At 42.3% G+C, this 13352-nt stretch overlaps 1 protein-coding gene across 1 annotated transcript in view; it reads right to left on the bottom strand.

The window, feature by feature from the left end:
• LOC147316557 (heterogeneous nuclear ribonucleoprotein L-like) overlaps positions 1–13352 on the bottom strand; it is an 87237-nt gene that overhangs the window by 56520 nt on the left and 17365 nt on the right. The window contains exon 2 of the mRNA XM_086260112.1: positions 1957–2075. Within this exon, the coding sequence (XP_086116238.1) occupies positions 1957–2075 (119 nt within the window). The remainder of the gene's footprint in view (positions 1–1956; positions 2076–13352) is intronic.

A 13352-nucleotide genomic window follows, 5' to 3' on the forward strand; every position in this document is an offset into this window, starting at 1 on the left:
TGATGTTTACTAATGTGCTATACACATTAGGGGGCGGCTGTAGAAAACCCCTGTGATTTGTGTATATAGACTGTTCCACGGACCCCCTCTAACCACTGCTAAGATGGTACATTCCTCCCATCCCTTGTTTGTGTTTGCGCTGGTCCACCTTGATAGCGCTGGTGGAGCTGGGCTGTTGTACTGAACATGTGTAGTGCGTGTGCGTGAATGATAAGTAAGTGCCTTGTATTTGTTTGTTCTATGGTTGTAACTTATCATATACTTAGCTATGTACATTGGGTGATGCTTAGTAGAGTTTTCCAGCTGTTCGTGTAGCCACGAGACACTGTATATTCACGCTGATTTGACCAAAATGGCGCTACCCTTGTGAACTGAGCTGCCCAAAGTAAAGATGGAGTCTATCCCTGTGCAGCAGCCCATTTGTGTCCACCAGGGGGTGGTGTTTAGTCATTTCTGTTCAACCCTTTCTGTATTATTTAGACCAGTTTGGTTGACTTTAATTGTTTGCTAATTGTAATTTCTGTTATTTTACAGAACCACACACACATATACATATACTCACACGAATTCACTTCTGGAGATGTTTGGATTAAAAGAACCCTAATTATCATTGCTGTGGACCCTCTCTTTCATCATATAAGTCACCTGTGCCTTCTGACCGAGGATAGGAAAATCCTGCTGTAATTTGCCAGTCTATTAAGCACACACATGTCCAGTTCACAGCTTGTTGAATGAACAATGGGCTGTGAGGTGACTCATGACCATTGATTAATAATCATGAGTCCCATTCACAGAGAGTTGGGGAATGGCTGCAATCACAGCATTGTAAGATGGTGACAGATGTACCCTTAGGCCCCCTCCTCGATTCAGAGATGGTCTTTCCCTTTTCACGTAAATGGCCTCCTTGACTCAAACCAGCGTTGCTTCCTGTCCAGGATGTTACATCCTCATCATTGAAAGAGTGTCCACTGGCCTGTAGTGTGAATAGACTGCAGAGTCCTGGCCTGACGAGGTGGCTCTTCTGTGTTCTGCCATCCTCTTCGCCAGAGGTTGTTTGGTTTCCCCGATGTATAAATCATTGTCCTGGCACTTAACAGCATGTTATGTTACTATGTTACTATGTTACTATGTTACTCTGTTTGTGTCGGGGGACCCGATTCTTGGGGTGGACCGGTTTTTGGTGCAGCGTGTTTTGGGGTTTAAAAGCCACAGGGACGAATTGAGGATCAAAGCCAGAAACTTTAAGATGTTATAGGTGACAGAGTTGATCATACAGACAGTCGGTCTTAAAGGTGCACCCTGTTTATGTATCTTCGGTAAACTGTACAGACTTAGTGTAGCTTCCCCTGGGTACAGCCTGCTGTATGAGGTCTGGTCAATAGCCTTGTCTTGTTCTAATTGCTTCAGACACAAAACCCCTCTGTATGTCAAAGTATTGTATAATCAAATAAAAGGCCATCTGACCAACAGCTGAAGTTTAGTCAAAATTGGGTCATGCAGAACAACAACAGATATGTTACTGCTGTAGATAGGGGATGGCTGAAAAAAGAAAGGTCTTAAGACGTTGCAATGGTTCAGTCACTATCCAGAGCAATGCTGGAGCCCCGTCAAAGTGACCATCAGTTTTAATATGATATGTAAATACTGTAGTAGTTTTCTGACAAATGCATGCAGTTAAATTGTTGAAACAGTGTAGTTTCTAAAATGGAAACCAATGAGCAGTTCCTTTTGAAACACCTGTGATTTTCTCTGTTGAATATTTATTATTGCTCATTAATTACACAAAAGTCTTTCCTATCTGATTACCTGATTAATCAATGGAGAAATCCCCAGAATACTCAATGACTAAAATAATCGATACCTGCAATCATCAAATGCATTCAAGGACACTTTCAAGTTTCAGATATCTTCAAAGCAGAAACACTCGAATAGTGTACACACTAGTTGCTGTCTCACCATATGGGTCCAAACTTTTCCAGGGCATCTATCAGGTCTGCCTCCACCACAGCCTCACACAGACCCCGAACGTGCACCACGGGACTGGGAGAGATACGATGGGAGTCCTCGCCATTATCCTGGAACACACACAGCCAGTCAGCCACAGTTATTCAATGATAGATGGACTGGTTCTTATATAGTGCCTTGCCTCGGAAAAGGCCCATCTAGAGGAACACAATTAAAAATTCTGTATCTGATAACCCTTCAAATACAGCAGACGTTGTGTAAAAATGTACAATTTATCATCGGACAGAGACATCCTGCATTTAGTGCCTAAACCTGACCAAATTGATATAAAGATTAAATACAAATATTTCACAAACTGCTGTGAGACCACGTTGAACATTTCACGTGTTTCCTTTCTGGAAGTAAAAGACTGAAGAGTGATATGAGGAAGTAAAATGTGTTGTTGTTGCTGATTGTTTTGCCCGTCATTTAGTCAATAGGCCTATTACCAAATTGAATAATGAACTACAACAAGTTTAATTCAAATTCAATTTTATTTGCATAGAAAAAGTCTATTAGCACAAAGTGAGTGAGAAAGGTGACTGAAGAAGAAACACTCAATGCATCATGGGAGTCCCCCAGCAGCCTACGTCTATTGCAGCATAACTAAGGAAGGATTCAGGGTCACCTGGTCCAGCCCTAACTATATGCTTTAGCAAAAAGGAAAGTTTGAAGCCTAATCTTAAAAGTAGAGATAGTGTCTGTCTCCTGAATCCAAACTGGAAGCTGGTTCCACAGAAGATGAGTCTGAAAGCTGAAGGCTCTGCCTCCCTTCTACTTTTAAATACCTTAGGGACAACAAGTAAGTGCGAGAGTGAAGTGTTCTCTTGGGTGATAGAGTACTATAAGGTCTATCTCAATTTAGAAGCCTATATTAGAGGTTATCCAGGTCTTTGTCTTTAATACATTTCTGCAATTAGGAGGTAACACATACCTCCTAATTGCTATGTGTTATCTGGCATTATAGACCAATAAAGCTGGGTGTCATCTGCATAGCAGTGAAAATGTATGGTATGCCTTCTAATGACACCGTCAAAAGAAAACACTGAATAATGTAAACAAAACTGGGCCTAGCACTGAACCCTGTGGAACTCCATAATTAACCTCAATATGTGACTCTACATGAAAAAAGGAGTCTATCGGATAAATGTGATACAAACCACTGCAGCGCAGTACCTGTAATACCTACAGCATGTTCTAATCGCTCTAATAGGATATTATGGTCGACAGTATCGAACGTTGCACTGAGGTCTAGCAGGACAAGCACAGAGATGAGTCCACTGTCAGAGGCCATAAGAAGATCATTTGTAACCTTCACTAAAGCTGTTTCTGTGCTGTGATGAGCTCTGAAACCTGACTGAAACTCTTCCAATAAGCCATTCCTCTGCAGATGATCTGCAGACAACTACTCTTTCAAGGATGTTTGATATGAAAGGAAGGTTGGAGACAGAAAGTCTAGCAAAGTGTTGCTCAAGACCAGTTTAAAAATGACAAGAAAGTCTGGCTCCTTGGAAGGAAAATATACATGAAAATGAGAAGTAGCTTAAGACTTTTACACAGTAGTGTATATAAGTGTATAAAACACCTAAAATAAAGTTTTTTAAAAGGGTGATTTTTAAAGCAAAATGATGAATTACAGCCATTTTTATATGCAGTCCCTTATATTCTGAGGCACAAAGGAAAATATATCGAGTTTTTAAATACATTGATATATTTTTATACAAGATATGAGATGTGACAATATCATTTATATCAATATAGTCTATGTTACGTTATAATTATACTTGTGGAGCCGCAAGTTTGCCTCTCTTTCGTCCACTTCTGTCTCTACGCCTCGCCTCTCTCCTTCACTGAACATGACTCCCCATCGCTTCACCTGCAGGCAACGACAGGACGGACACAGCAGCTATCAAAGAGGAGCTGCTCGGTAAAAAGAAAACATTTGGAGATTACTATTTTAGTGCTACAGCGTTACTCTGTTTAAAAGGATGTTAACGCTATAGTTGCATTACCCGGGGCTATCTGTGGTAACTCGTTAACAGAGATTTGCCGCGTTAATGCAGTTATGACGTTAACGTCATTTTAACGAGATTAACGAAATCTGAAAAATCGACAGTGCGCCTCATGTTTGAATTCTGCTTGTGCTTACTGACCTCAAACCGATTTTATGTGGTAGGAGCCTCGCGGAGTAATACATATTGTGCTTCAACGTAATATTGTTGCTAATTATTTGGCATTATTGCAGCAAACCAGCCTATGAAATGGATGAAACACATCATTACTGGGTTCCAGCGCTACACAAGGGCCACTCCGAAATCCTTGCTTCAAACATACCACCATGCCAATCAGATTACTTCTTGCATGTGAGGGTGAAGGGGTGACCCTTCTGGATAAGACAGAGGAGGTTTGCTGCGTTTGGCGAACAGTGTGGTAGTAAAACCAGGGACAAATGAAAATCGCTACTGTTAAATATTATAAATATAAAATATGTTAAATATAAATAGCAGTAATTTTTCAGAAGATACAGTAAATTAAGTAGTGTTAGTAGTGGGTGATATCATGTAAATGCTGTCATGTGTAAACATTGTCTTTTATAAACTATAAATGACATCATTGTAACTGATGTGATTTTCTTTAAAGTGGTTTTAATTAAAGAAAAAAGGCAAACATTTGTTTGTTTCTTTATTCAACTTTTGAACAGTGGGACTCAGTCAGTACATATTCAGTAAATGTACATATACATATATAGTACATATTCAGTAAATGCAAATTATTTACACGGCAGTGCACTACAGGCATAAATCTAGACCCCTAGATAAAACATTATGGGTCATTCCCACAACCCACAGCTTTACTGTGTTCCAGCAAAGTATCCAATAGCAGTGACGACTCCTCCACAGTAGCAGGTGGGATTTTTCTGTTTTGAGGACGGCTCCTTTTACCTGTCACTACAGATGGTCTGTTTATGTTTTGATTGAGAGCCTTTTTTGGGCAGCTGAAGAGGAGAAGTCTATCTTATGGCCAACCTCTGGCTGTATCTTGGTCACATTACCCAGCAAACCCCAGTATGAAGGTTCATCTGTAACAGTCCTGGTGCCATGGATCAGCACTGTTGCAGCGACATGGCTGCAGGTCTCCGCGACTCCGGCCTTACAGCTGCAGTGGGCGTCTTCAACCTTCCCTGTGATGCTCACACTGACCCATGGCTGCAATGCTGGTTCATTCAGTCTTTGAGAGTGCAGGACCTGAAACATACAAAGTTAATTTAAAGACAAGAACTATAATGAGCCAAGGCCGACACAAATGTGTTTGATCTACTTTCTAATCCATTTATCACAAATGTAACAAAGTGTTTAGAAAGTTAGCACATACATGTCATTTTTCATTTCTTTATGTGTCCATCTATAGAACGCTGCATGTTATAGTGTAAATCTGCCTGCAGAAAATGAACCTAAAGTATGTAATGCAAGGATGTCATCACTTTAGAGATGGAGAAAGCATAAAGTTTGACTTTAAGTGACAATTATGGACACGTAATATGATAAGGAGATTCTGCAGGTCATTGATCAATGTATAAAACTAAAATAAAATTTACTTTTAGTGACACACGATACAAACACGGAAGCAAGATGTATAATTAGGATTATTTATAATAAATATGAATAAATTAGTGTAATTTCTTTAACCATAGAGAATAACTAAATCCTTCAGGACAATGTCACATCAATGCACTGAACTCACTGTGTTATCCCTCTAACAGCCTCCACATGTTCTCACTGTAGTTTCCCCCATGAATGAATTTATGCTGCACTAATCTGAATGTTTGCAGGGAAATCAAACGCATTTTACTCGCAGTACTCGAGCTGACTTACCTTTGTTTGAATGACGACGTACTCACAAATCTTGTACCCAATCTTTGGTGAATTGGATGTGTCCCTCCAGAGATCTATAATTGCGAAACTGGTTCACCTTGCATGCACTGACTCCACAGACAAGGTACGAGAATATGTCAGGCTACGTCAATAGCAGTTGGTCTTCGGGGTTTCTACTCCACGGCCGTATTTCAAACAGGTCCACATTTCCAATGCACGCTATTTTCTGCAAGTACCGTCTCTTTGCATCCGGACGCAAGCTGTCTCTGTACCGTCCTTTTTCTTTTAAACTGCTTTTAAGCATGTTTCTAGCAACCGTCCTTCCAATACAGTGTCTTCGTTTTGATTTGTGGCCCAGAAAAATGGCGCCACGCTCCCACAATAGCTTGTGGCGTGACTTCAACTCCAAAGCCCTACAAGGACCACAAATGGCACCTGTAAGAGACACGGTTAGGAAGCGGATTCAAACTCCAGGCTGTCGGTCACGCAGTAGAACTTGGGAACAGAGCAGCTGTGAAATCTGTGTTTGTTATTATGCTCAGTGTCTGTTAGTTTACATTTTGACTGCACAGCTTTTTGTTGTGCACAAAAACAACATAGTTTTATTTTATTTATGGAGCATTATTATTTAATAAATATTGATCATTTATTTCTGAGTAATTGTTTCATGTACATCTGCACTGTATGTTAATAAAAGTGCCCGTGTGACATCTGGGACACAGCTTTGACTAAGAACTCTCTTTTCGTATATCGCCATCCAGCTAAAGAATATCGAGATATGAATTTTGGGCCACATCAGCCACCCCTACCTACAACTTGTCTGACATAGAGTCGATTAGCCTGGAACTGATTCTGAGCAAAGTTGCATAAATCAGTCTGCTGAAAAGTTAGACCCATTAGGGTTCATTAGGATAGAGAAAAAAATCTGCCTGTTCAAAGATGAAGCTAATAATATTACTCAACAATGGTATAAAGTGTGGAATATATAAGGTTTGTTTTCACAGCCAGTGTGTGGAATGCAGGAGAAAACAATCTAAATGTAACGAACTCAAATGTCTCACCTGTCAGAGGTGACTGGTGACAGGTTTGTATATTTGCACACAGCCGGTGCTTCAGTGTGTCAGTTTATAATGGATGAACCTACTTGCAAAACCAGTCAGTGCTGCCTGTACGAAAATTAATCAGTGGAAGTTTGAAACAGTTGGGAATATCTTAATGTTTCGCTTTGAACCAGGAAATCAGGGGTCAGTGAAGGGCAGCAGCACTGGGATAAGCCAATCATGGAAGAAAGGTTTTGCTGTCACTGCTGAATTTAGGGGTAAGTGAAAACCAGAGGACAGAGAGAGAGATTCTAGTCACATGTTCAGTTTTCTCAACGTTTTTGTATCTTGTATATTTCCTCAGACATTCTCTTGTAAATTGTAATGTGCTCCCTGCTATATTGATATCATTATCTTTCTACTATCCAACCCATCCCCCGTCCTTCCTCTTTCTGTCCTTCTCATTCACATTGACATTCCTTTTAATCTATTTATAGAGGCAGATGGCTCATCTAAGTGTTTGGAGAGGAAAAACAGGGCATGAGACTAAATTTTCTTTCTGTTGACCAGGCTGCTGGCTTCTTTCTTTCAGGCATTTGAACAATGAAGCTATTATGTCTTTAACTACATGGCATGTGAACTGTTAAGGCTTTTATGAAGAAAAACACAGAGTTATCATTTCTAAACTGGGCTATGCAATATTCATAACTGTAAAGTACTTTGATACAGGATTATATGCACACCTGCAGCTTGTTTCAATAAAATATGAAATAACTAGAAGTTTCTCCTCTGCAATGATTTTATTTGCCGAACACCAATCAGTACCAGTATCAGCTGCTCTCCAATGAGTCTCTAACCCTGTGGATGAACTCCAACTCCTGTTTGTAGCAACAAAGCTAAATATGCTACTAAGAATAACTTTCCAGGTTATCTTCCCACGTCTCGGTAGGAGAAAGCATACAGCATTTAAGGTCGATGTTCCCATATGTGTTTTATTTCCCAACTACTCTAACAAAGAGGTTCAGATTATTATTGAGATGCAAAATGCTTCATTGCTTTAGTGACTGCATGAAGTCTTAATAATTCACACATATACATTTTCCTTCAGTGGGTTTTCTTGATAATTACTGTTGTAGCCTAGTCTCTGCTATCCTCCTTATACTCAAACCTAACTGTTCTGAGCTTTGATTATGATCTGTTAAATAAAAAGTCCAAACTGAATCCTCAATAATGTTGCTGTTAAATGCCCTGTGTACTATTATAAAATATTAAACAAGACCAACAGAACTGCTTCACTTACTTGACAGCCTGGTTCACTTGCTTTACGTACTCTGACTGCACACTGTGGGCTCACAGCAACAGCTTCCAGATTCAGCTGCCATATCTGAAACTCCAGAGCTTTTTATTAGCTTAGCTGATGAAGAAATAATCAAGCACCACCCACGGCCGCCCGTGTTACAGGTTCTGAGTCAACTGTCCACTGAAAGGCACTCTGGGAACTTCAGATGTACCGCTATAATTGTTCAATGATTAAGACAATGTTTTTGTTCACCCCCTTTAATTAAAGCTGAGATGAGCAACACAATAGCAAAATGACATCTATAACAATGATGCTGTGATAATATTTTAGTTCATCAGATAAACAGCACATTTAACAACACTGCGTTTGTGTTTTTAAACCAGGCACCATGTTTAGTGTACCAACGAGTTTGGCCCCAGTCACTGGCAGGGTTCGGGTGATGCTTCTCCTAGTATGACATGGACTTTACTTAGTTCTAATTCAGTTCCATGCCAGTTTTGTGCACAACTGGTCCTTTGTTAATTCAACCAGCTTTGGTGCTTAGCAGCTAAGCTATCTGGCCACTCCTAATGTTCCTCTCCGTTTCTTGTTTGAATTTCTCCTTGTGTTTCTTGCCTATTACTCAAACTGATTTTGCTTGGTAATTCAATATTTTTTTAAATTTTGTTTTGGGCTCCTCACCTTTATTTGATAGCGCATTGATGATTAACAGGAAAGTAGGGGGAGAAATTGGAGGAAGATATGCAGCAAAGGGCCTTATGTCTCAGTCGAGCCTGAGCTGCTGCATTCACGTATAAGACTATTATTATTATTATTATAATTTTATATGCATACATATATATATACAGGGAGTGCAGAATTATTAGGCAAGTTGTATTTGTGAGGAATAATGTTATTATTGAACAACAACCATGTTCTCAATGAACCCAAAAAACTCATTAATATCAAAGCTGAATGTTCTTGGAAGTAGTTTTTAGTTTGTTTTTAGTTTGAGCTATTTTAGGGGGATATCTGTGTGTGCAGGTGACTATTACTGTGCATAATTATTAGGCAACTTAACAAAAAACAAATATATACCCATTTCAATTATTTATTTTTACCAGTGACACCAATATAACATCTCCACATTCACAAATATACATTTCTGACATTAAAAAACAAAACAAAAACAAATCAGCGACCAATATAGCCACCTTTCTTTGCAAGGACACTCAAAAGCCTGCCATCCATGGATTCTGTCAGTGTTTTGATCTGTTCACCATCAACATTGCGTGCAGCAGCAACCACAGCCTCCCAGACACTGTTCAGAGAGGTGTACTGTTTTCCCTCCTTGTAAATCTCACATTTGATGATGGACCACAGGTTCTCAATGGGGTTCAGATCAGGTGAACAAGGAGGCCATGTCATTAGTTTTTCTTCTTTTATACCCTTTCTTGCAGCCACGCTGTGGAGTACTTGGACGCGTGTGATGGAGCATTGTCCTGCATGAAAATCATGTTTTTCTTGAAGGATGCAGACTTCTTCCTGTACCACTGCTTGAAGAAGGTGTCTTCCAGAAACTGGCAGTAGGACTGGGAGTTGAGCTTGACTCCATCCTCAACCCGAAAAGGCCCCACAAGCTCATCTTTGATGATACCAGCCCAAACCAGTACTCCACCTCCACCTTGCTGGCGTCTGAGTGGGACTGGAGCTCTCTGCCCTTTACCAATCCAGCCACGGGCCCATCCATCTGGCCCATCAAGACTCACTCTCATTTCATCAGTCCATAAAACCTTAGAAAAACCAGTCTTGAGATATTTCTTGGCCCAGTCTTGACGTTTCAGCTTGTGTGTCTTGTTCAGTGGTGGTCGTCTTTCAGCCTTTCTTACCTTGGCCATGTCTCTGAGTATTGCACACCTTGTGCTTTTGGGCACTCCAGTGATGTTGCAGCTCTGAAATATGGCCAAACTGGTGGCAAGTGGCATCTTGGCAGCTGCACGCTTGACTTTTCTCAGTTCATGGGCAGTTATTTGGCGCCTTGGTTTTTCCACACGCTTCTTGCGACCCTGTTGACTATTTTGAATGAAACGCTTGATTGTTCGATGATCACGCTTCAGAAGCTTTGCAATTTTGAGACTGCTGCATCCCTCTGCAAGATATCTCACTATTTTTGACTTTTCTGAGCCTGTCAAGTCCTTCTTTTGACCCATTTTGCCAAAGGAAAGGACGTTGCCTAATAATTATGCACACCTGATATAGGGTGTTGATGTCATTAGACCACACCCCTCCTACATACATATACATATATATACATATACATATATACACACATACACATATATGTACATACATATACACATATATACATACATATATACATATATATACATACATATACATACATATATACATATATATACACATATATATACACATACACACCCAGCACGCCCCTGCGGGCGGTTTATCCTTCAAGCTCGGGTCCTCTACCAGAGGCCTGGGAGCTTGAGGGTCCTGCGCAGTATCTTAGCTGTTCCCAGGACTGCGCTCTTCTGGACAGAGATCTCCGATGTTATTCCCGGGATCTGCTGGAGCCACTCGCCTAGCTTGGGAGTCACCGCACCTAGTACTCCGATTACCACGGGGACCACCGTTACCTTCACCCTCCACATCCTCTCGAGCTCTTCTCTGAGCCCTTGGTATTTCTCCAGCTTCTCGTGTTCCTTCTTCCTGATATTGCTGTCATTCGGGACCGCTACATCGATCACTACGGCCGTCTTCTTCTGTTTGTCTACCACCACTATGTCCGGTTGGTTAGCCACCACCATTTTGTCCGTCTGTATCTGGAAGTCCCACAGGATCTTAGCTCGGTCATTCTCCACCACCCTTGGGGGCATCTCCCATTTTGACCTCGGGACTTCCAGGTTATACTCGGCACAGATGTTCCTGTACACTATGCCGGCCACTTGGTTATGGCGTTCCATGTATGCCTTGCCTGCTAGCATCTTGCACCCTGCTGTTATGTGCTGGATTGTCTCTGGGGCATCTTTACACAGCCTGCACCTGGGGTCTTGCCTGGTGTGATAGACCCCAGCCTCTATGGATCTTGTGCTCAGAGCTTGTTCTTGTGCTGCCATGATTAGTGCCTCTGTGCTGTCTTTCAGTCCAGCTTTGTCCAGCCACTGGTAGGATTTCTGGATATCAGCCACCTCCTCTATCTGCCGGTGGTACATACCGTGCAGGGGCCTGTCCTTCCATGATCCTTCCTCGTCTCCCTCCTCTTTCTTGGGTTTCTGCTGCCTGAGGTATTCACTGAGCACTCGGTCAGTTGGGGCCATCTTCCCAATGTATTCTTGGATGTTCCTTGTCTCATCCTGGACTGTGGTGCTGACACTCACCAGTCCCCGGCCCCCTTCCTTCCGCTTAGCGTACAGCCTCAGGGTGCTGGACTTGGGGTGAAACCCTCCATGCATGGTAAGGAGCTTTCTTGTCTTTATGTCAGTGGCTTCTATCTCCTCCTTTGGCCAGCCTATTACCCCAGCAGGGTACCTGATCACGGGCAGGGCGTACGTGTTGATGGCCCGGATCTTGTTCTTACCATTCAGCTGACTCCTCAGGACTTGCCTGACCCTCTGCAGGTACTTGGTGGTTGCAGCTTTTCCAGCGGCCTCTTCATGGTTCCCATTCGCCTGCGGGATCCCCAAGTACTTGTACCGTATTTTCACGACCATAAGACGCACTGTACTAAAAGGCGCAGTCTCAGTTATGTGTGCCATTACTGTATTTAACACACACATAAGGCGCACTGGATCATAGGGCGCATACAAGTACCGTATGCGTATTTAAAAATAAAGCGGGAGCAAATCTGAGTTCGGTACCTTACTCACATTTTTATTACCAGTAATCGTCATCATCAACAACACACAAGCATACAAGTGTGCGTATTTAAAAATAAAGCAGGAGCAAAACAAAGTTTGGTACTCACATTTTTATCATCAATCAAACCCATCGAAGTCCTCATCCTCTGTGTCTGAATTGAACAGCTGCGCTAAATCTCCATCAAACATGCCAGGTTCACTTTCTTCACTGTCAGAGTCACTTTCCGTGCCGTGCGGCTCCTCGGAAATGATGCCGGCTTTTGCGAAAGCTCGAACAACAGTGCCAGCAGACATGTTAGCCCAAGCATCTACAATCCATTCGCAAATTGTGGCGTAACTCGCCCGGCGCTGCCTTCCACTCTTGGTGAAACTGTGGTCTCCATCGGTCATCCATCGCTCCCAGGCCGCTCGCAGCCTTACTTTGAACGGGCGGTTCACACCGATGTCCAGCCGTTGGAGATCCTTTGTCAGGCCTCCCGGAATGACAGCAAGCTCACAGTTCATTTGTTTCACTAGTTTTTTTCACATCGGCTGTGAGATGGGCACGCATAGAGTCACAGATTAAGAGCGATGGTGATGCGTGGAAAAAACCACCTGGTCTCCTTACATACACCTCCCTCAGCCACTCTTTCATCATTTCCTCATCCATCCAGCCATTTTCATTTGCCTTAATGATGATTCCTGCTGGAAACTTCTCTTTAGGCAAAGTCTTTCTCTTAAAAATCACCATAGGCGGCAGTTTCTGTCCATTAGCATGGCAGCCAAGCACAACAGTAAAAGAAGACTTTTCGTGCCCCGTTGTGCGTATCGCTACCGTGCTGGTCCCCTTCTTCTCCACAGTGTGACTCACCGGGATGTCAAAAGTGAGCGGGACCTCGTCCATGTTTGTGATGTGGCTGGGCTGGATGTTTTTGTCGCCGATGTGTTTGCTGCAGTAGGAGCGGAAGATGGCCAGCTTTTCCTTATAATCCGCTGGAAGTTGCTGCGCTACCGTAGTCCTGGTCCGGATGGAAAAATGGTACCGTTTCATAAAAAGTGAAAGTGAAACTGCTTTTAGCCGAATGGTGACCGTCGAAACGCTTCTCCCGCTCGTTCTTTGCTCGATGACCCACCGCTCGAGTCTTTCCTCCAACTCGGGCCACCTCGCCTTATGTCCGCGAAAACTCAGCTGCGTTTTCTTGACCTGCCGGAGCTTGTTTTCTAGCTTCCTCCATTTGCGAACCATCGATTCGTTAATCTTAAATTCTCTCGCCGCTGCTCGATTTCCATGTTCCTCCGC

Source organism: Aulonocara sp. 'chitande type north' Nkhata Bay, linkage group LG13 (assembly GCF_057382095.1).
Source record: "Aulonocara sp. 'chitande type north' Nkhata Bay isolate Kocher_YH1m ecotype deep benthic linkage group LG13, A_spYH_male_GT1.1, whole genome shotgun sequence".
Classification (NCBI taxonomy): Eukaryota; Metazoa; Chordata; class Actinopteri; order Cichliformes; family Cichlidae; genus Aulonocara; species Aulonocara sp. 'chitande type north' Nkhata Bay.